Source organism: Chroicocephalus ridibundus, chromosome 1, assembly GCF_963924245.1.
Source record: "Chroicocephalus ridibundus chromosome 1, bChrRid1.1, whole genome shotgun sequence".
Classification (NCBI taxonomy): Eukaryota; Metazoa; Chordata; class Aves; order Charadriiformes; family Laridae; genus Chroicocephalus; species Chroicocephalus ridibundus.
Window position 1 is genome coordinate 188,466,969 of NC_086284.1, and position 24,321 is coordinate 188,491,289.

At 39.8% G+C, this 24,321-nt stretch overlaps 1 protein-coding gene across 2 annotated transcripts in view; it reads right to left on the reverse strand.

Moving 5' to 3' along the window:
• The window catches only part of PDZRN4 (PDZ domain containing ring finger 4), a 248,190-nt gene that overhangs the window by 23,262 nt on the left and 200,607 nt on the right, over positions 1 to 24,321 (reverse strand). For both annotated transcript variants that reach the window (XM_063323137.1, XM_063323138.1), the window contains 2 exons: positions 21,923 to 22,176; positions 20,235 to 20,337 (listed from right to left, as the gene is read on the reverse strand). In XM_063323137.1, coding sequence (XP_063179207.1) covers positions 20,235 to 20,337; positions 21,923 to 22,176 — 357 coding nt within the window. The remainder of the gene's footprint in view (positions 1 to 20,234; positions 20,338 to 21,922; positions 22,177 to 24,321) is intronic.

A 24,321-nucleotide genomic window follows, 5' to 3' on the forward strand; every position in this document is an offset into this window, starting at 1 on the left:
CCACACAAGAATTTCCAGTGTTTGGAGGTAACTGGCTGGCTTTGAAACTCAGAATAAACTTGAGAACTGATCTGTCCCTTGCCCAGGAACTGCTGGGGAACAAGATGTTAAAGGAATCCCTGATGCTCTCTATGATAATATTATTTTTGTTGAATTTGACCTACTATATTCACAGAATTAGCAAAGACATTGAATTCTTTCCATGGAAGTGTAACTCTTGGGTTGCTCTAGTGCAATGCAGGTTTAAGGAGAAAAACACTGCTTCTGTTCTAAAGGCTTTAGGGTCCAATTGCTGGACACTATAATATTGCCTCATTTCATTCTATGTTTATTTTTCATTTTTGTCCACTCACGACTTACTGGCTGTTAAATGCACTAAGACTAGTTTACTGTTTATACTGTACGCCAGTATAACTAACAGAAGTTAATCGATTATTCAACATTATTCTATACTATGACAAAGGTAAACTCTACACTTGGCTGCCTCGTGTCCAAACATGATGTCCTAGGACTGGGAGTCTCCTGAGACTATGCTGACAAGGAAACTTGCCGATCCCCTTTGCAATTTATTAGTGTAGGGAAACACGCTGACTCATTTCCAGAATGGAAACCCTTAACAAGTAAACCTTAAAAAAAGGTTACCATTGCAAATGACAGAGGATGAACTTACAGATGCAAGTAACTGGTTGCAAGATTGAGAAATGCAAATTTTCTGAAAAATCACTGGGTATATTTTAGATTACTGGGCATATGTTTGAGATTCTTCCCTGGATGATGCTCTATGGTGAGGAAGGAATATTTCCCTACCTTCTCAAATTTGTCATGATTTTGAAAAAAATCAGTAGGATCTTACCTCATAAGACAATTTTTTAGCAGGTTTCCAGAATTTTTCTGCCTTTAAGTCCCTATTCCCTGTTCAATTGTAATTGCTTTGGTGCAATCACCTCATGTGACTTTTTGTGACTTGTTTTCCTTATCTATAAGAAGAAAACAATGCAAACACCACCAGAGTAGCTGGATATAAAAGAATGAATGATTACAGAGTGTTTGAAAGGCACTGTAGAAATATTATAAACACTCTACATCGTTCCAATATTCCCCATCTGCTTTTATAGCAACTGTTGCACACTGCTAAAAGGACCAAGAGAGACTATCAAAATCGTAATAGCTATTGAGTTCCCTTCACCTGTACAGTATATCAGAGTAATGGCTCCCATGAACTCTGGTAACACCATTAGAAGGGACAGCATGGAATGAAAACACAACAGTATTTTTCCTAAATGGACCGCATGCGATCGTTTCAGTTAACATTTAAGTCCTTATTACAATGAGAAAATCATCTCAGTTAAGACATTGTCAAATATCAAATTAATTTTCATTAGTGTTACTGTCCAGGGTAACACAACCTGTGATTCACAGTTCAAGGTTTGTATTTTTGTGACATGGTAAGACAGAGGATCCTAAACATGTTCTGTTTGTGATACAGTCAACTATTTCATTTCTTAGCATTAAATAGCATCTACCTTGTCCCATTTGACTCCACTACCTTTAGAGGAAAAGAATGTTAGCTTTTCATGTTGGTTATATAGCAGTGTAGTCCAGCCTGTAAAACTCTGCTTTCTTCCCTCTCCCCTTCAAACAACTCTCCTGAATGAGTAAAAAAAATAATAATAAAAAAAAAAGACAGAAAGGAGAAGGGAAGTTTTGCTATTTACAAGTATGAAATTGACAGGTTTTAAATTAGGAGCCACATATAGCTTTTAAAAAAGGAATTTATCATAGTGTACTGGAGAAGGATTCCTACTTCACCAGAAGAAAGACAAAAAGCTCCAGTCTGGAAAAGTCCTTGTGTGGTGAAACAAAGAATGCAATTCAGATACGCTTTATCTTCGTCCTAAAATATATGAAAGAGCTGTATCTTGGCTCAAGTCTCTAAGGTGGCTGACAAATTCTATCTACAAAGCACCCAGTAATGTAAAATTTCCTAAGGCAAAAGAATTCAGAGAGGCAGTCTAGGGAGGCCTCCTTGGGTACAGCAATTATTCTGTACAATAGGATGATTATTAGTACCTCTTAGATCAAAACCAGATTATGAATAGTTACTAGCTGCTGATATTGCAACATTAAGGAAAAAAAAATACAAAAAATAAAAAGGTTATCTTCGTAGCCACCCAGAACAATGCCGTTATCACGAATTAGTGAATTACTGCCCATGACTAAATCAGTGGCTATATGCATAATCTGAAACGGCCCCAGGTGTGAGCTGAAACACCTTTATGTTCTACCCCTTAAGGAACCATTATCAGGCAGAGCTCTGAATGCTTTACACAATGTACCTCATAGCTGGGATGACCTAAGAGTTTGCAAATGCTAAAATACACCAAGGTTTAGCTGACAGGTTTATGATCATGTCCTTGCTTTCCTGTTTCTTTCACAAGCACTTGTAAAGCAGTGTCTTTGTACCAGGCTAGTTATTCTGTGTTTTAGCCCTGACTGCGCTTTCAGAAGAAATCAAGGCTTATTGAATGCAAACGGGTGGACCCAATACCCGATGATCCAAGGTGGAGGCGTGTAGTATTTACCATAAATTTTAAGAAAAAGAGAAAAAAAAAACCCAACAAAATAATAAAGCGAAATAAGAAAAGAAAACTTTTATCTCCGCTTTTCCTTTTTACCTGTAGTAATAGCTGAGAAGCTGTTTTAATGTTCATCTTGCTAATGGCATAATTGACAGAATGATTAACTGAATGAATGAAGCACAAAAGGCCAAGAACAGAGTACTTACAGAATAGCTCAATGAAGAATTAACTGAGAAGGTACATTAAGGTCTGACTTATTTTAATAAACTGTTATACTGAAAAAACCCCACCTCATCCATCTGATCTAGTGTCACCCTTTTGAAGCATCAAACAGAAGTGCACAGGGACTACAAGGAATGAATACACCTTAAAACTAAGATTCATTCTTCAGTATCATCCCGTGTCTGTATCTTTATGGGTGAGATCAACCTCCAGTTTATACGCGTAGCTGAATCTTGGCTTCTTTTCACACTTTCTGTCAGGGTTACTAAAAAAGGTTGTCCTGCAAAGTCAGATCTATTTTATCGGCTTCTTGCTAGTAGTTTCTGTAAACTATGGAAACCAAGGAAAGCTCGCTCTCAACCTCATAATTGTGTTTAGTAGTCCCAGCTCTGCAGTTCTTATCTCATCACTGGGAAGGATGTAAGCACCTGGATTATTATCAGGCAGAGCTCCAAACGACTGAGTATCCTGGCAGCATCTCACTGATCACATTCATTTTCTCGGTCTCTTCCTCCACGTGACTGGAAGGATATACCTTTTCCAGGCTGCCAAATCACAGATCATTTACATTGCTACCTTCTATAATATTTAATCTTCACAATGCTGCATACTCTTCCATCATTGGCAAGTAATTCTGCTCATGAAGTAAAAATAAATAAAACAAACAGAACCAGAGCTGTCCCTTCACTTTTCTTACAGGAACAGTTCAATCTAATGAAGTCCTAGGAGGGCAGAGAGATAACAGTGGAGCTACTAAAAAGAAAAATTAATCTCAATTTCAGAAATTATGAGAATGGTTACATGTTACTTAAAAGCATACATTGCAAATGAGCGTGAGTGTAAAACAGAGGAAACAACAGCCCGGGTTTCCAACAAAAAACCATCAGCAGCAGAATAAATGGTGTACTTTATACTTCCTGTTACAACACCATTTATTTCCCCTCTGAACTTGTACCATGCAGTAGGAGTTGCGATTGTCACGTACAAATGATCAGGTACATACAGCGGGTAAGACCACACATTTAAAACAGACACTTGGTGTTTCAAACAAGTATCACATTTCACCATACCCAAATCATGTTTCCAATTCTCTTAGCTAGGCTTTTTTTAGCTGTTATGTCTTTAACAACGACCAGAAGTAATTTGAGGAAACTCAGAAAAAAGATGTGTAAATCCTACTGTCAGTAGAAATCATCCTAGCAATCTATTGTAAATATGATAAATTAATTTTCTCCTATGGGCTACCTGTCTCTCTTTAGATGAAGAGAGTTTGTGATGCCTCCAATGTACACTTAACAAAGTCATTTCATTTTAAGGTAGATATTTTGTTTTCAGGCTTGGAGTGGGTGTTAAATATTTGTTTAGTTGTGTGTGCATGTGTCTGCATGAGCAGAGAGGAGGCAGTATGTGTTTCTAAATTTATGCATATGTGTATATAGGTACATACAATGTGTACATATCCGTGTCTAAGTGTGTGCCAGGCAAGTCAGTTACACTGCGGAAAGTCTCCCTCGGCAATCACCTAACAATTCATTTAAGAGCACGATTGCAACTCTTGAAAACACAGTGATAGGATATACACTTATAATGAGAAAGCAAAAGTGTCAGATGACCCCACAATTCACAGAACTAGAGCACTGACATTTACAGCTGTCTCTGGACTCTACCTTTTAATGACAAACCATGTAGAAGACTAATTATTTATTAATAACTGCAAAAAGAGTGTCCTGGTTTGAAAGACACAGGGCTAATTTCTCTTCTAATGCTTGGGAAAACTGCACTTTTAGAAGACTCTAGTGTTTGAATTTGTGAAAATATTTACTTTACAGCCAGCTATGGTATGTGGGTTTCAAGATCTTGGTGTTTTCGAGCTCACCAGGTGCGGGGATGAAGAGGAGCGAGACCCAGGCACTTGACCCATGCTGGCCAACAGGATTATTTCATACCATAAATGCCACATTCAACATAAATTAGGAAGTTTGCTGAGAAGTTCGCTCTCTCCCCTGATGGCTGTGATCCTAAGAACTTCTTGCCTTGCTGCCAGACCCCTGAGCCCTTCCCTTCCTCCCAAAGCCGCAGCACTCGCAGTGTCCGACATTTGCTGTCCCCTGCTGGGAGTGCACAGCTTCCTGCTGATAGAATGGGCTGAGTATAATCCTTGTATATTTTGTGTTTGAAATAGGAACAATATTGGTCTTCAGTGTTATTAATGTTAATTCTTTAGTATTATTCTATTAAATCTGTTTATATTTCAACCCACAGGTTTCCTTGTTTTTTCCGATTCCCCTTCCCGGGAGGGGTCATTGGGTGACAGAGTAACTGTCTAAATGACAAGAAATTGTTGTGGGTTTCTCAAACCATAACAAAGAGAAATGGCAAAAGGAGACTGGCAAAATGTCAGTTTGCTAGAAAAGTTCCTCTGTCATAAGCTAGGTCACTCAAACATAAAACCCTTCTCTCACTTTACCTCCACGATAACTGTATGTTTAGGGTGGGCTACTGTAAAGAAACAGATCACAGAAGAGACTATACAGAGGAAACACCCACCACTGCAGCTTTCCTAAGCGTACCAATAAAAAAAGATCAAAACCACTCAGGATTCTGGGACTGCCAGACCAAAGGCAAGTAATACCACAGGCAAACAAAGGCTTCCTAGACCTGAGAACTATCCTAACGCCATCAAGAGTTATGTTCTCTCATCAAAAGGATTTTCCAGGAAATATGTTAATGTCTGCGTAACACAGGCAAATTCTAGGCTATGTAGCACAAGTATTCAGCATGAAGCAGAGTGTAATGAAACCGCCCTCCCCTTCACAGGTCACTGCGGGGTCCTATTGCATTCTTTCCACAACGAATAAACTTGTATTTTAATGTTTATAGTGGATTTAATTTACAAACGTTGGCCACTTCCACTGGAAAAAGAATGCTTTCATCAGAAAAACAAAGCTCTTAACTCCTCTGGTACCTTCACCATGGAATGTAACAAGCATCACAGGACTTTAGCAGATTATAATTTAGTTTTAGAACCCATCCTGTAAATGCCTATGGAGATTTCGTAGAGTTCAAGATTTCGCTTTTAAAGCAACTGACATTCTCAAGTTGTGAAAATAACCTAAAGAAATAAGTTCTTTTTTTTTTCCCCTCTCTAACACTCCCAGTATGTTCTCTTATGCAGATTTTACATAGACAGGCACATCCACAATGTACTCGGGGGCTATTTGGATGGAAATAGAAAAGCTCTGGAGCAAGACAGAGCCAGCCTAGATGTAAACAACCTGGAACTGCTGGCAGCTGTGCTGTTACAAATAAAATTGCATTCCCCACTGCCTTCTCACTTATCAATTTTGACAGAAGACTGTCCTGACTTCTCATAAACAGCATCGAAAAGGACAAATCACATTGGGTGTCAGATTTGCCAGAATGGATTTGGTTGGTAGCTTACCACAAAGAAACAGAGGGTTATCTCCATTTCACATGGTGGGGAAAAACAATGCTCTGTCCAAGGGGTGGGGGCTCTACCTTATAGGATAAAGTCTCATTTAATCCTCGTTTTTTTTAAAGTCTGGTTAGATTTAAGAATCTCTGACACAAGATCCATCTACATCAAAGCAGAAAGGAAAAATATCAGCAAACATTTCTCAAATGGATAATCCAAAAGCAAATACAACATAGAATAGGAAATAATTTTTTTTAAAAAAAACCCACTTTCCTGCTGATCCCTGCTTTATAGCTACACTTAGAGCCACATGCTGCTTTGTGTCCAGACAAAGAATGCTCTGGGACAGCAGGATGCTGTAGACAATGATACCAGTGTTAAAATGAAAGAAAGGAAAAGAAAAAAAAGTAGTAGCAGAAAAAAACAGAATTAATATGCTGACATATAGGCACCTATTAATAAAATATCATCTTGCAACTGTGGGAGCAGAATTTGGTCCTGTAGCTGGTGAATCCTTTGATAATAAAGAAGCTCCACTGGATATGGGTATTCACTCTCTGCCTGCAGCTCTGGAGAGAAAATCTTTGGTGCGCGCTACAATTCTATGTAGGAAATCAAACAATGGAGTAAGTTAAGGCATGGCAAGCCCGCCCGTGCATATTCAGCAGTGTGGTGTGTGATGATCAGTAACAGTCTGATGGCCGTGAGTGGGAGGAGGAAGACACGAAGTGTCAGCTGAGACTCCCAACGGGTGAGGACGGGGGATGGACAGGAGTCACGGAGCAGATGGGGGAATGGATTGGGCTGGATCAACGATGGAGCTGGACTGTGAATGCGAGGAACCTTTGATCACTGCGCTATGAACAAATTTAGCGTTGCAGTGGGAGGACGGGGATGCAGGAGGACGGGATCTAAGCATATGGGGATGAGATAAACACAAGTTTTAATTCTGCAGGCCTCGCAGTCTTGGTGTGGCCTTTGTGACTTGCTTTTAAAGGATATTTTAAGCCTTGAGCTTAAAGACACATGGTGGACTTTAGTGAGTGTATCTCATAAGGAAGTCAAAGAGGGGGGAAAAAAACCCTTTACAGATTACAGGTTTCCTGGCTCAAAAGGCTCAGCAACTGTCAGTATATCCTCCAAGAAGTCACAAACATCCACTTGAACCTGAGTTTTCCCCCTTAGCTAGCATGCATAATACCAAATCTTCAGACCTCTGTCAAAAAGATCAATCCAAAAATCAACCCTTATGGGAAGTAAACATAAAGTACCCTAAATGCTATCAAAAAAAATATTTTTTTCCTATCGTCTGGATGATCACACTTACTGGAAAGTAGAATGCCCTCAGCATACTTTGTTATTTCAAACAAGCCACGGACTTAGTTTTTTCCCTAATTTTAGCACCTCTCTATTTGTTCTCTTTATTTCTGTTCTTTCCCCATGCTGCAGTATGAATGCTAATTTCTTAGCAGTACTTAACTATACACATATATTTTCCTATGTTATATATGCATATATGTTTTCATCTGCTTGAGACCCAACACCCCTTCTGGTATGTTCTGCACTTGAGAAAACCGCGAATTCTTGCTTTCTGAGCAGAGAGAACCATGATGAACCGCTTATATATAGTATTTCTCAGCAGTCAGCTTTGGTCCTCACTTTCGGTCTTTCACTCAATGTAAGTGTGAAGTTGCAAGGATACGAGAAGAGTGTAAAGTATAATTAACTAGCTGATGATATGCAGCTAAGGGTTTCCTTTTCACTAATCTTGGAGTCTACATTCTCACTTTCTTCTCATGGAACGAAGTAGGTGGGAAGAGCACAGACAAGACAGAAACTGAACCTTATGGTAAAATGAGATAAGCAGACTGGAGTAGTAACTATGCCATTGTGCAGTGTGTGTGAATATACTAAACTGTCATATTGGCTCACAGCCTCTAGATCCCAAAGGAGCTCTTTGCTTTTGGACAATTTTGACAAAAATAAAGAAAGAGATTTATTATTACATGTATTTGAAGAAAGAAGTTCTGACTTTTCATTAAAGCTCTTAACCTGCCCCTCCATGTTGAAACTCTTTGGGCTTCAACATTGAAAAATAAGATGTACAGCTATGGAATCACTAGTCTGAGCCATTTAAGTAGGACGTGAGGGGGAAAGAAACCCTTTAAACTTTACCAGTCAATAATTTTTGGTCTTGGGGCGTTTCATAATTTGCTCCCCAATCTGTTTTCCAATGAAAATGGCTTTGACATAAAATGCTGGAATGGACCTTGTTTATCAGGTAGAAATGCAGCACCCCACATCTGGCTAGAAGTCCATTAATGAATTAGGGGGCTGGAGCACACCTCCTATGAGGGGAGGCTGGGAGAACTGCATTTGGTTAGCCTTTTGAAGAGAAGTACCTTCTTAATAAGGAGATCTTATTGCTTCCTTCAAGTACCAGACTCTTCCTGCAGGTGCACAGTGACAGCCACACGAGACAATAGATGCAAGTTGCTACTCGGGAAATTCCAATTAGCTATCAGCAAAGTGCTTCTTACTATGAGGGTAGTCAAACAGTGGAAGAGTTGTCCAGAGATGTTGTAGGCTATATATTACCAACTACATCAGCTATATAATCAGCATCCAGTTCTCTGCCCCAGTATGAGAGGCTCTCTCTGCAATTTCTGGACTCACCTCAAAGAAAGCAACTTGGAAAATTCAGTGGTGACATCTACTGAAGGGAATGAGACAATATTAGCACATGACAGCAGTACTAAAATCTTTACAGTGATTTCTTCTACGTTTCTGTTTGCCATTCATTGTGCTGGAGATTAAGGTGTGGAAGGGATCCAATACCTGCAAAAGCTCTATGTACTTGGAAACCAGACTCTTGGCTTGAGACTGTCAGATACATCCTTCTCTGTCCATGAATGCTCTTTTTGATATATCATGGACCTTCTCAGGAGAAGACCCCAATACCTGGAGTTTTCGTGACTCTAACAGTATGAAAGCAATCAAATCTGATAGGTTGCAAAAGGCAGAAGAAAACCTGTTGAAAGTAACAAGTATGGTAAGATCAGGAACTTCAACGTAGATAGCTCTTCCCCTTCCAAAAAACACTTACATTGCAGGTGATTCTAAACCTGATTCCCAACTCTCCTGTTTATTAAAGAGCCCTTTCATAGCTCAGACCTCTTTCTAAACTGTAGCTGGTACCTTTTTCTAGCCATCAAACCTTAGATACACAAAGTCCAGAGATTTATGGGTTGTCATAGCTGCAGTTCAAATCAGCTGAGAATCACTTGGCATAATTAGCTTTTACTTTTTACAATACATTTCACCTATTGCAGGTAAAATCATACTTTATTTTTATTGCATTTCAAAATGTTTCTGCCCAGCACTTGGCTCTGTAAACATCATTATTACCGCTGCCTGCCTGCTTTGGGCCTGAAACGTGTCAGAAGATTTATCTGCCTCATCAGCACTTTCTAAACACTCAGGCAGCCAATCCAAATGAGGAGGCATAACAGATGTGCCAACATCTGCTGCAGCGAGCATTTATCTGGACAGCAGAACGTGTAGCTGTAGATTCAAACTCCTAACCAGTTACCATTCCACATGTTTGGACAGCCTTGATCTACAACTGCGTGAAGGCTATTTTGGAATATTAATTAAAATCAACTTGAAAACACAATTTTTCAGTTTTAGACAGCTGTGAGAACTACACCTTCCTGTAATTCAGCTTATGACTTTCAGACACAGTAAAGGCAAAATACTACAAAAAAGCTAAATTTAAAGTTGAGCTTACAAAATTAGAAATTCTTAGAAAGCACTAAGCTAAAATCCCATCCCATCCATGCTCGTTTACTTTGAGATACATACATATTAGAGTATGTATAGTTGAAATACGCAAATTTTAATCACATACGTGTGCCTATAAATCAAGCACATGAAGTGATAGGCAATGACTTTTAAACCACGTTTTTATTTTGCTGGCATCAAAATGAGGTCTATGGGCACCATAGCCACGCTGAGTTTCAGCTGTTCAAACTTCTGTCGCACATGGAAATGTCCTCCACCCCCAAACGCATACTTGTATAGATTGACAAAACCATGAGATGAAATACAAAGCAAACTCATCATCTGCTTTTTGATGCACAATACAGTTTCACCTGTATTCCTGCTCACCAAACCATGCCCTCCAGGAATGACTATCACATTCTCTTTGAAGAGCTGCCTCATTAAATAAAAAAGCAAACTTCCAGAGAAAAGACCTCTCCTGCTTTTTTGATTTCTCCTCTGAAGGCCCAGCATGCATAATATCGAAACCTTGTTTAAAGTCCATTTTCTTGTAAAAGGTTCCCTCTTGCTAGGGGGACTCAGCCCTTGCTTCTTGAGCTCTTGAATTTCCTAGGATACCATGCTTTAAAATAGTGACATTATAATAAGCTGGTTAACATGACTTAGGTTATTTTTAAAAGAATGTGTAAACCAAATTATTTTCTCCCATCTTTTGTCTGTATAGCTAGATTCCATGTCTCCAAGACATATTACACAAACTTTCAAGCGGAAGGCATATGAAAAATAGTATTAATAAAACCCTTGGAAACATTTTCACTGTAAAGCATATTTGTAGGTAAGTGGTATAATAGTATACAAACTGTCTAAACAAAGCATTTTTCCAAAACAGAAGATTTATAATCCACAGATTTCCATAAATATGAAAATATTGCCAGCACCTTTCTCTTCCTTCGCTAAGTGAAAAACACATACCATATGTTGTAATGTTGCCCAACAATAAAGTGCTGCTGAAGTAAGCTCACTTTTCTTCATTTTCCTGGTAAAACATAAGCTCTGACAACAAGGAAAAATTTTCATTAGCTTTCAGGTGAAGTGAGAAGTAACCCTCTGTTTCTTTTATGAAATCATGAAACAACATGAATATCACTGACCCGATATATTTTCCTCCTGTTTTGAAACATAATAAATGGTAATAACTTTGATAAATTTGCCCATGGCAGTTTTGTGTCTTTTCCTCCCCACTCTCTCGTGATCCTCTGTAGTTGTGGACACAATTCGAATCCCTAAATTGGGATATTCATTACTTAGGGGAAGTGAGATGACAGCAACTTCATCTGCTTTGAATGTCAGAATTTTGTGATGACATACAGTAACACACTCAAAATTAAAAAAACAACTGTGGCAGAAACTACCCTGACATCCTCTTCCATCTAAATGATCCAATCACTAGTAAAGAAGAAGAGCGATTTAACGGCGAAAAAAGAGACATATTACAAGTAAAGGCTCCTGGGTTTTACTGCCAGTTCTGTCACTGACTGACTTGGCAACTCTCTCAATATGACTGTCCTTAGTTCACCTGCCTGTGAATTCCTGCAGCAAGGCAGGACACAGTAACACTGAAGAACCTCAGTGGAATGGTTTTAAGTTTAATTAATTTATATTTGAAAAGTGACTGCAATTCTTAAAAAACAGATGACAAAATAAAAGGAATGGACTGCTCATTTTTTACCACTATTTTGCTCATTTACAGTGTACAATTGGCCACTGTTGGGGAGAAATGACATATTTATTACTGTCCATGTGTAAATTATAGAATCACAGAATGGCTAGAGTTGGAAGGGACCTTAAAGATCACCTAGTTCCAACCCCCCAGCCAAGGGCAGGGACACCTCCCACTAGACCTGGTTTTTCAAAGCCCCATCCAGCCTGGCCTTGAACACTTCCAGGGATGGGGCATCCACAGCTTCTCTGGGCAACCTGTTCCAGTGCCTCACCACCCTCACAGTAAATTATGCCGACTTAAACTCCCAGGCATTTTAAAAATAAAAATGCCAGTGAAAGACATAATCTTATGTTGTAGTACACCAAATGCATACTGAAAGAGTCTCATTTTAATTATTACACAGTGTTATTCAAAGTATTACAGGAGAAAATATTCCAATGCCTCTTCTTCATTTTAACTGTGACCTTTTCCATTTTTAGTCTGTAGTGACAGTCAGCTGGATCATTGTCCAGGTGTTAGCAGCTCAGAACTCCTTTTGAGTTCAAAGGAAAAAATCTCGAGGAAGGGTTTCAGAAGCCTCGATCATTGTATTGTTTTGTCAGGTCCAACTGAAACAACTCTTAGTACAGGAGACTTCCTCACAAGCTTTTCAATTAATAAATAGCTTTAAAATACAGTCCATCTTTTTCTCTGGATTTGTTTGATATGACAGGTAGGAATGGAAAAACTCCCCACTTCAAGACCCCACAAACCAGAAAGACTCTCCTAAGCAACCAAGACCACCGATCACAGGCACACACATAGCTGTTCACTTCCTTCATGATACTTCTTAACAGCAGATGCTATATAATATTAAGAATTGCCACAAAAATTCAGAATAATGGTGTCAGTAAAATGTCTGTATACCATGGGGCATCCATGATTCAGCCATAACTACCAGGCAGTTATGAACTGATGGTCAGAAAACAAACATAATACAGTAAGTCCCAGTTTATCTAAGTCCACTCTGAGCTGTCAGACCAGTCCCTCCACCACAACAGCAGCTGCATAACGTAAGGCACGAATCTGCTCACATATAAGGTGAAAAGTGTCTGCTTTTCCATTAAAAATCTACACCACATTTACCAACAAGCATTTTCACAATCCCCTTACCACACCAGCAAGGTCTGATGACAATGGAAAGACACAACCTTGTCCACCATTTCATCTCTACTACACTGTTATACCCACGTCTCTTATTAGGAACCTTACTTCTTGAAGCCTTCTCCTTTAAATTACATCTGGTGGTTGCTGCATTCAAAATCTGCCTTTTATTTGCTTAAGGCTCTTTTTTGATTCATCCCAAGTTTTAAGAAGTTCACAAAAAAAAGAATCCAGTCGCAGTAGGAAATACAGAAGAAACAAGGACAACCTGACAGCAAGTCACAGAGGGATTATAGTGGTTCTGCTCCTTCACATCACTGTCATCCTCCCTGAACATGGCTGCAACTTGGCTTGGGCGATCCCTGCCCAAGACAGGATTTCTCTCTCTTTCTCTGACCCCTTTATATTATTAAATAAAAACCCATGACTTAATAGCTGTACAGAGAAATTGCATGCTACGTGTAACGAAATTCTGGAAAACTCTTATCTCGGAACTGCTTCCCGTTTAGATGGTTACACATCCATCTTCTGGGTCAGCCTCCTTGTACAGACACACTCATCACGTAACGAAACAAAAGAGCCTGACTGCAGCGATCAGAAGCGCTGGCAGTGTGTGCACAGAAGCTGTTTCCATAAAAACTGTTTATTCAGGTGTTAGCAATTGAAGCAGGAGCTCCAATTGCCTTGCTGCAAGTGCCTGTAATGCTTGTACAGGGGTGTTTGCGGCCTATCACAGCTCTGAAGGGAGCTGTTACAGGCTATCAGCTCAGTAATCCTCATGCTAAAAAGACCCTAAATATGTATTTACAAGATAGGCAGATCTGTTTGGTTTACTGGTTAAATAATCCATGTGTTGAAAAGGCCTTAAACATAAATTCATAGGGCAGGCAGGTCTCTCTTGGTCTATGACAGCAGTGGTGGGCCTTTCAGAAAGTCACCAGAGACCTTACTTTAGGGGCCCACAAGGGCCTCAACCCACAAATACTCATACGTTTGAGCAACTTTATTTAGATAAACAGCCTCACTCAGATTGCTAATCTGAACAGAACTACTCCTTCTTCTGTTCTGAACAGAAAAAATACCAATAAAATTGATCACTTCAAAAGTGTCATATGACAGAAATAGGAAATTCAAATTTGCACCTGAAATACCAATCTTCCCTCACCACGATGGGATGAGTGTTACTGGAAGAGTAAACCAACGCATGAGTGCTGCGTTGCATCCGCAGCAATGCTGAGATATGGTAAGAGAAACGAACAGGATAAAATTCTCCCCTATGGGAGTTTTAACTGTTCAGTGAGAAGAGGTCTACACAAAACCATACTCACGGCCAACTCCCAAAGTTTTCTAGCTTTTCTCTCTTCAAGGCCCTTTTTTACGGATTTGTGAAAACAGCTGACAGCATCTGATCCGGAAATGCTCAAGTCAATACAAAACATTAGCAATTTCAGTGGGTTTGGATCGGGTCAGTGGTAAACTTAAAGGACTAATCTACATTTACAGTTAAGAGATTTATGAGTGCAAATACTTACCAAAACATTTAAATGAACGGCTGTGCATTACCATAAATTAGCACTTACATTCAACACACACACACACACACACACACACATATATATCCTCATTCTGACTGAGAATCTGTCCCTTGGGTGTACAAAGCAGAACATGAACTGAAGAGTATTAATCAAACCTTTTGCTCTGCTTAGTAGAGATATTGATGGTGGAGTCAAGTTTCTTTCATATGAATCTTCTCATTTCCAGAAGTCCTATTTACCAGAGCATAGGAGGAATCAAAACAGCAGATGTGTAGTTTCTAGCTCACCCTCCAAGTTTCACAGAAGCATCAGGTAGGGAAAGTCTCATCAGGCTTTTCCCCAAGATCCTGTTACTACACTCTTCTGTGGCTGATGTTTCTTGCAGGACCTCTGACCATTTCATTGTCTGGACACAGAGGGCTTAATAAAAGCTGACCACAGAAAGATTTCGTGTGCACATGCCTCATGTGGTTGTCTGTTGATTTAGTGACATGCACTAACCTTTTGAGCAAAAATGTAAAATAAACAAGTTCAATGGTTTCTAACACCTTAAGTGAAGAGCATCAGAGTACCTCATAATTTCATATAGAGTCAACTCAACCCTTAGCAACTTCTCCCAGGTGCTAGTATTCGTATTGCCTCAATCTGTCAGCACTTGCATGCATTAAAACTGGAGTCATCAGACACAGTCAGGCTAACGCAATGGCTGCCATTGTGCCTTTTGCACTCTGAAAATCCCAATCCTGGCACGGAAGACCGCTGATGTGTCTTTTCAGGCTCCTGCAACTATATCTTTGTACTGAAGCAATCACTTGTACCTTTGCCTAAAATAGAGAACAATCAGAGCTGGAAGGTCTTTTAGGCAATTATGCTGGTCTGCTTCATGCATCTACATTGACTAACACCCAACATCCCTCCAAAAAAATCCTCTCAATTCTGAGAGCAAGCTTCAGCCTACACTTCCTCATATATGTGACAACAACAGTTACCTCGATAAGGACCTGTTAACTAAATGACACGACCTGCTCGTTCTTGCTTGTAACATCTTATTTTCTTCTGCCCTTGCTTGTAACATCTTATTTTCTTCTGTCCCTCTTATTGAAAGGCAGTCTCCTCAGACTGAATATGTGGGACCAGACATCAGTGATGCTTTCTTTTGTCCAGCTTTGTCTTTACAACATTCTTTGGGGAGTTTTTTTGACCAATTTTTTCACTGTTCCACCACTGTGAAGTGTTTGTCCCCTTAATTTCTGTATACCCGGTCAACATTCCAAACCAAATATGCACTGTTTCTCCCTCCTAGATAGTAGGTTCAGAAATGTTATTAAAGAAGTGCACATCCATTAGCTTGTTTACTCCTCTCTAGCACCAGTATCCTCTGCTCTTCTTACAAGGACAAATCTGTGGGACAAATTTTAGAGCCATGTTTAACACAGATTTACTGGGGGCTGTGATGGTTTTAGTCCCTTCACCTCGTCAGTAACTAGACAGTGTGACATATACTCTAATACCACATGATGTAATTCCATCAGCACAGCAGCCATCCATGGTCAGACTGGGTGGGTTTGTCCTGAATTTCTTTGGCTCTCTTTCAGTGATATTGACTGCAAGTCCAACTGACCATTTACAAATTGGTCAATTCCTGCTTTATCTTAAAAGTCCACATGGGTATCTGGCTATGCCAGAATTGCAAATCTTTTGATCTCTTTCTGCCAACACTGACTGATGCTGGCTCTGACCCCTGTCTCAAGACCTACCAACAATTCGGATTCCTTTTAGGACAAGTTTTGCAGCAGCAACATAAGGATGCTCAAGTTGGCTATCAGCAATCCCCCAGCTTCGTCAGCTTCCCAGCCATTTGTTTAAAGTATGGTACTGTTTGGAGCCTAATGAGCCTCCCAGGGAGTTCATCCTTCCAAGACAATTGGCTCATACTTGAGTTTACTGCACTGTGACAATCTGAGCACAACCCACTGGATTTTTCTAGCTTACAATTGGAGTAGAAGAGTCTTGTAAGTGTCTAATCCTACCAAATCCACTGGCAAGCATAGGTCCATATCTCCAGTGCTGGCTATCGTATGCGATCCTGCTGTTTGTTTCTTATGGTAGTAACTCAGGTACTTAAATGCCAGCATATATCTGTAAGCAAGTTCCAAGCTGATCAAAGCTTTCCAGGACATTCCTTTTCTTGGAAAACATTCTTGTTTATAGCACCTCAGTTGCTAGTCATTTCCTTACTTCCTAATTTGGCTGAGTATTTTGCATTTGTATCTCAGAACTAATGCATTCTTCACTTACAAACCATTTCTAGGAAACAAGAAGATGTTGCTCTAGTTCTCTCTCTGCTCACTACCTTAGAATCACAGAATCCTTTTGGTTGGAAAAGATCTTTAAGATCATCAAGTCCAACAGTTAACCTAGCACTGCCAAGTTACCACTAAACCATGTCCCTTAGCACTATATCTAGATGACTTTTAGATACCTCCAGGGATGGTGACTCAACCACTTCCCTGGGCAGCCCGTTCCAATACTTAACAACCCTTTCAGTTCCTAATACCCAACCTAAACCTCCCCTGGTGCAACTTGAGGCCATTTCCTCTTGTCCTATCACCTGTTACTTGGGTGAAGAGACAAACATCCACCTCACTACAACATGTTTTCAGGTGATTGTAGAGAGCGATAAAGTCTTCCCTCAGCCTCCTTTTCTCCAGGTTAAACAACACCAATTCCTTCAGCTGCTCTTCATAAGACTTTTGTCTAGACCCTTCACCAGCTTTGTTGCCCTTCTTTGCACACACTCCAGCACCTCAATGTCTTTCTTGTAGTGAGGAGCCCAAAACTGAGTACAATATTCCAAGGTGCAACCTCACCAGTGCTGAGTACAGGGGGATGATCACTTCCCTAGCCCTGCTGGTCACCTATTTCTAATACAAGCCAGAATGCTACTGACCTTATTGGTCAATAACAACCAATCTTGTTTCAATCCCTTTCTGAAATCTCCAGGTTTGGCTTTGAATCCATTTAAAAATTGGAGACCTGTGAGCTGCTATCTGTATCCTTTTAGGACAGTGGGAACACTAATGTGCAGTTTGGAAACTGGACCATGGTCCTGACACCAGGTAGGTTTTTTGCTGTGTCTGATTAGCTAAGGTTCACACCAGAAAGTTGTTACAAAGAAAAAAACAATGATAAAATCAGGGAGCACTGATACAATTCTCCTTCTCCAGAAAGCACAGTAATAACAATAAACCTCTTTCCCCTGCGCACAGAAGAATTTGCATGGTGGGAGACAGAGAAAGCTCTGTGCTTCTTCTACCCAGCCTGCATCTCTCAGTGTCATAAGCAGAGCTCCTGCACCCTCTCGCTGTTTTCACCCTTAGATGGTGGATGGACAATGGTGACTTTAAAAGTTGTCTTCCCGAGTGCTCGAGCATTTTTTCCTTTCCTGATGCTGCTGCCACAGCACAGCAGCTTGTGGAGCTATGCTGGAAATTAGACTAGGCAGCTGGGCTAGGTTAAAAACAACCCTTCTAAAAATCTATTAAAAAAAAAAAATAATTACTTCTTGCATCTGTTTCACAAAAAGTAACACTGTCATAACCGAGGGGCCAGAAAACCTCATGGCAAGGGTAGGACTGAGTGGTCACAGCAGGGCACATCTAAGCCAATGCTGTTGTAGAGAACTTGACAGCATTGGACCACAGCGTCTGCTCTGCTCACTGTCCTGCTGCTTCCGCCCTGGATCAGCAACAACAGCTAGTAAATCCCTTTCGACTCTGTCCTCTGTGAGCCTTTTTTTTGGATGGAGATACGTATCTCTGTGAATAATGCTCTCAGTTGTTCCAGCTATCTAGTTATGGCAAGGAAGCTTAATAATGACTTATAAGGACCTTAAATAACAGGTAATACAACAAATGAGTTACCTAAATCATAACATTACCATATGGGCTTAATTTTTGGAATATCTTTCACATTTAGGGCTCTGCTAGTGAAAGGCTCCAAGATAGTCCTGTTTCTCCTTCAAAACTGTCTTATGTAGTAGAAAGTGTTCTTCTCAAAAGAAGCTAGACAGTTCCTACCCTATTTAAATTTCATATGAAACACTTTATTTTAGTCAGTGAATTTGCCTCAGGCAACTGCATAACAGCTGACAGTAAGTTAATGATTACGGTGGTGTGATTAGTAGCGATTACAGGCAACTGAGAACCTGCCCAAGCATTTGCCGTTGTCACAATACTTATGCCAGCTATTATTAGGGATTAATAACGGTCATAAAGAAGACTTGATTCCACCAGGTAGACTCTTTACAAATTTGAAATCTGTTAATATTTTAATATGTCACTAATATTCTCATCAAATGGTGAAAACTATTTTTATCTAACCATTATTTTTTAACATTCTTTCTAGGTACTTACATTTCTAATTTATTTAAATATTACTAGAAAAATAGTTTCTATTACCTTTAAGGAGCAAGTACCATAAACAAACACACTTGACAGAGAAATTTAATATCACATTACACATGGGGAGTCAAAACAGAACTTAAGCTCTGAGACTCTTGTGTTGTGAGACATCACATCAAAACCCAACTGGGAAGAAGTGACGATTTCCCTAATCCCTAGCAATGATTTTTTGAGGCGTTCAAATAAAAGTTTGCTTGTTCTGAGTGAGATTCACTAAGTAGATGCTATTTGATTGTTCTGCTTCCCAGGGGAAGAATTTCAGATTCCCCAGTCTGCTAGAAGAAAAGTACAATGGGCTGAATTTGCAATAGAGCATCTTAGCTGCTAAAGACACGATAAAAGTGAACGCACTGCATATTTGCCAAAGCTTTCACCATTCATTTCATTTCCAAATGTCAACCAGTTATATGAAACCCTTAAAAAGGTTTCTTAAGGTAGAACAAACAGGAGAGGGTATTTTTAATCTTGTATTAAAGACATTTAATTATTTATAATCACTCTTATTTAAAATACAGTAACTTGAACTTACACAAAGACTCGGCACTGTTTAATAATAAAAAGAACCATCTGCTTCATATGCCTGCCCCTACAAATATTTTGTTACTGGATGATAGTGGAAAACATGAAAAGCTAATGACTGGCAGGCAAGATGACTATTTAGAATAATGAAATGAAAATCTAATGAAGAGAAACATCGACAATCACATGTTATCATTTTGGGAAGCCTCACATAATGATTTTCCAGTGACTCAGAAACACATCCACCCTTGTCACTGGAGAGTACAATGCATTACAGCAAAGGGAGATTTGTGGTACAGAACACAATTTCTTGTAATTGCAATACTTACAATGTCAAATATCAAAGAGAAAGTAATAGAAATTATATTAATTTTCAAAGTCGTAGCCTGATCTTACAAACACTCAAGCACACACCCAAGTATCTGGAAGACTGATCCCTAAGGCATGAGATACAAGGCCAATTAATTCTTAAAATTAGGGGGAAAAAAAAGCAATTAAGCTTCCAGTTACCATTTTTAATTTTGGAAAGGCTTGCTTTAAAGTGTTAAAAGTGCAAAAGCAAAGCATCTGAGTTACAGCCTGCACTGCACAATAAGCCTCCTGGACTTGCATGTAGCCACCCACTGCAAAATTCTGCTTTCACATTTCATGTGTGCAGCCTAACCCCAGTAACGCCTGTGACATTACACAGGTATAAAGTAAAATAGTCTTTGATGCTGATTTTTTTAAGTACCCCCACTCTTATTTTTCTCAGAGGAGCCTGCTATCAGCTGTGCAAATACCATATCTGTAATAACAGAAAGAGAGGCTGCAGTGTGCCAGTGATCTTACCTCATACTCAAAGTCCTCTGCTCTATCTGCATCAGCAGGCAGGCTGGAAAGATACTCATTACCTTCATAAAATTCATGCTCCACTGGGTGAAGAGAATGGCAGCTATGTGGAACAAAACAGTACAACAACAGTAGATGAGACAATAGGTTTTTTTAAATTAAAAAGTGATACCCACCCCCCCACCCCCGACACACGCACACACACACTGCTCTGTAGTTTTCTCATCTCTGGAACAATACTCTGAATGGCCTGACAGCCTGAAATGAACTGCACCAAGAAGTAGCACGGGCTGTTTTCGTTTCAGAAGCTCTTACTCCAGCTGAGTTTTGCTGGGTTCATCTTTTGTCAGATTTACCCAGGTGATTTCTTAAAAGGGTCTGTTTTGAGCCAAACTACTTAACTGTGACAATTTGGGATTCCTTATGCTCATAAATGTACCTAACTCCAGATTCATGTGCTGCCTCATGGCTGGGGGCAACACACTGATTATATGGTTGTAACATCTTGAATGTCCACAATCTACAATCCACACCATGCTCACAAATTGTTCAAGAACTTGCATAAAACAACTTGCGTTATCCTCTTCTGTTAAAGTGATAACAGGGTGGCAAAGTGCATTTGAGTAACTGCACACTTAAAAACGTCGCTAAACTGCACTGTTAAATGGGCTTGGAGCACAAAAAAATGCGGTCCTTACAACACACACTCGGGTACGGCCTTGGACCTGGATCCCAGCCATGCAGCACCCAGTGTGGATCTATCTTATCAGAGATAGGAAACTTTTCCCCCTGCTGAGGGCATGGGAACTTCAATCACAGTACCACGCAGTTTAGTAATATCCAGTATCAACTCAAAAATATACACGTATCATTTTCCTAGCTGTGGAGCAGTAAGTGGTAGGCTCCGTCCAGCATTTGGCTTGCAAGTTCTCTCTGAGACAAACACCTACCCAGTTTACCTAGAACTTCTAAAAATGGAGCTACATCAAAGTCAGAAGTTCTCCATTAGCATCAATTCTGCAGAGACGCACAACGTGCCAGGAAGTCAGTGGGAAAGCTCTAGTGCTATCATATTTTTTCGTGCTACAGACAGAAGGTGAGGGTCAACCACTAGACGATGTTACTTGTGAGGTGGAGTCTGAAGAAGTCCACACCCTATTTTTGTATAAGCACCACCTGCTGGTGTTTGCATTCCATTCAGTTACAAAGAATTCAACTGAGGGTAATTTAATTCATATCATTTGCCATGTGACAGGTGAAATTGTACTTTTGATCTCTACATTTTTGGAATTGTTTTGCTTTTGATAAGGGGACTTTTAAATTAAATAATTTGTTTTCATGATTTTTTGGTAAGAAATTTGGAAGAACCGAAAGCAACAAGACAGCTCTTTCTAGGTTTGAAGAAGGTACTTAGGAACACAGAAGTGTTTTTCTTCTTGACTCGGGCTTAGCTTTAGATGAACAAACACATGAACACAAAGTAAACATGGCCAAGATCCCTTCCCGTACTCTAATTCATGAGCAGAGTTTAGGAAAACCATCACTAAAGCCCGAATGGGACAACAGTTATCAACAACATTTATAGTTTATTTAAAGTGTTCCTTAGACTTTTTCAAGAGAAGGCTACAAGTCTATCACTGCAATGCCTCAATCCCACAGGTAAAACAGCAGGAGTAGATAAACCATACCTGTCTGAAAGTAGAAAAGGGCAGATATCAGGAACTGGTGGTGTGGAAGGCCTCAGTTTGGCCAGAGCCATGATGTGCTCGAAAGTGATGTCAGTCTGAGTGCTGGCATCCACAAGCCGAACATCCTGAGAGCTACCATGAGCTTTGCTAATTGGGGCTCGTCGTAAAACCTGAACCACGATTGGCTCCTTGGCATTGCGAAAAGCTTCCACTGCCTCTTCGTGAGTGGCCTTGGAGAGGTCCTTCCCATTGACCTAGAGAAAAAGAGAAAAATATATCAAAGATTGCTCACAAGAGAAAAGGCAGTGTAAAAATATGGGTGTAAAATATAGGGGGACGAACTATTTGTGTAGTACATCAAGCCATGTGCTGACATTGAGTGGGCCTTATTTTGGCATCCATGCAAGAGGGAAGATAAGGCTGAGAGGACAAATAAATCTTTAATCTCTGCTAGAAATTAGAAATTATTTGAACTCTTCCATAACTGTCCCAATGGAATCTGAATACTGCAAAGAAACTACAGCATTTAAAAAGGACATTTAAAATTATTTCTCTCATGCTATTTTATTCACCTCACAAAATACAAATAAAAAAGGAGGGGTGCCTTTAATTTTCAATTTCAGCATTTTCTATGGCATGCAACTGCTTTACAGGATTTCTGGCACAGCATTGTTATTAATGCAGATGTCAATAAACATGTCTCTGATGTCTAAAAAGAAACAAGGCAAATTTTCAATGTTTTGTCACTTATCTGCTGTGGCCATTATACAATCATTAACACCAAAGATAGGAAGATTTGACTAACACAGTCAGCTGCTGCTCTTTTAAGGAAAGAGAAATCTAAATCAAACAAACTGAAGAAATAATTTGCTACAAACAGATGAATAATAAACCAGAGAAAATTATGCTGCAAATGCAGCATAGCTTGGCAAAACTGAAAGACTGTGGCAAGGTTTCTCTCTGCTACAGGCAAAGCAGGAAATTCCTCCCAGTCTAGATGAGGCTGTCTGGTATTAAAAAAGGTAACTGCAAGGCTGGGTGATGCTACATGCATATGAATTCAGGTGTTTAGGGCAAAATTCTCAAGTATTAGCCCACTACAACATGTGAGGGCTAATTTGTCAATGGCAGTCAGTAGCTAAGCCCTTGGACGCAGGGACTGTGCAACATCCTTACACAGAAAGTAGCATTCTGCTGTTTCCAGAGCAATGGGACTGCTGTTGACTGCTGCACAGGACCTAACTGTTGTGAGCTACTGTGGAGATGAGGTGGTCCTGTGGCAGGGTAGAAAGGCAGGGTTTTCTAGTAAGAAATGTGAATATCTAAGGGTACCAAAGCCTCATTACAATGTATATCCCTGGGAAAATCTCTACACTGGCAGGAAATTACCTTTGTTGTATAGACATTGAAGTCATAAAACTTCTGCTTAATGAACTAAGTCTAATCCCTCCCCAGAAATGGGACAGACCTCCTAACTGACTTTTCCCCAATGTCTGCAAATCCTGGTTGAAAATAAACTTGCTTTGCCCTAGCACTCTTTCATTCAAGAAATTCTTGAACTTTCTTGTCAAAAAAAGAAAAACACACAAACAAGAGCACCAGCGAACTCAAAAGAGCCATTCAGCAGCCTGCAGTAATATTTTTAAGCCTGCCAAAAGAAGCATTTGCCATTAATTGCCATATCAACTCAATAAGTTTCTGGAGTTCATGCTCAAATACCAGGTAGAACCAGGTTTCCTCTCACACAACTTCCAAAGAAGCAGCGCTTTCACAGCCATGTTACTCATGAGGACATGCAAAATAACTACACCGTAGTGCAGCCACTAATGCAAAGGTCAAGTGATCTTTCTAGCTAGCCCTGACGCTGTATGTGGTGATGTGAAGGCTAGAAATTATCTGAACAGATTTCTATACATAATAAAGCTCAAAACTCCCTGTGCTGAATGCCTGGGATCCCCAGAAGTACCACACCCCTGTAGCCTAGACTGTGACCAAGTAATGTGAACCACAGCTAGCTTAGTCACCTAAGTTTAGTGCATATGTACAGTTTCTCTGATGATTGAGGCCAAAAATGTTAAGATTTTATGTTAAGAATTCATCATTTAAATTATCATCCATCAAATTATAACCTTGGGTTACATTAATCTAAGTTACATGGAAAAATATCAGTGGGATATAAGAAGAAGGGCCACAACAAAGAACGAGTTATGTTATAAGAAAATAAAAGAAATTTCCCCAAGGAGGGAGCTTCTGCAAACCCTCTCTGATAGCACAAGTTATGCTGCCAGGGCGTTCAGGCTCAGCCCCATCTAATAGAGGCAATTACAGATAAAGCTTCAAGCCTGGGTCTTCTAGTCACTCCTGAGTTCCAGCCCCTGCTTCATTCTTGTTTCTGACTC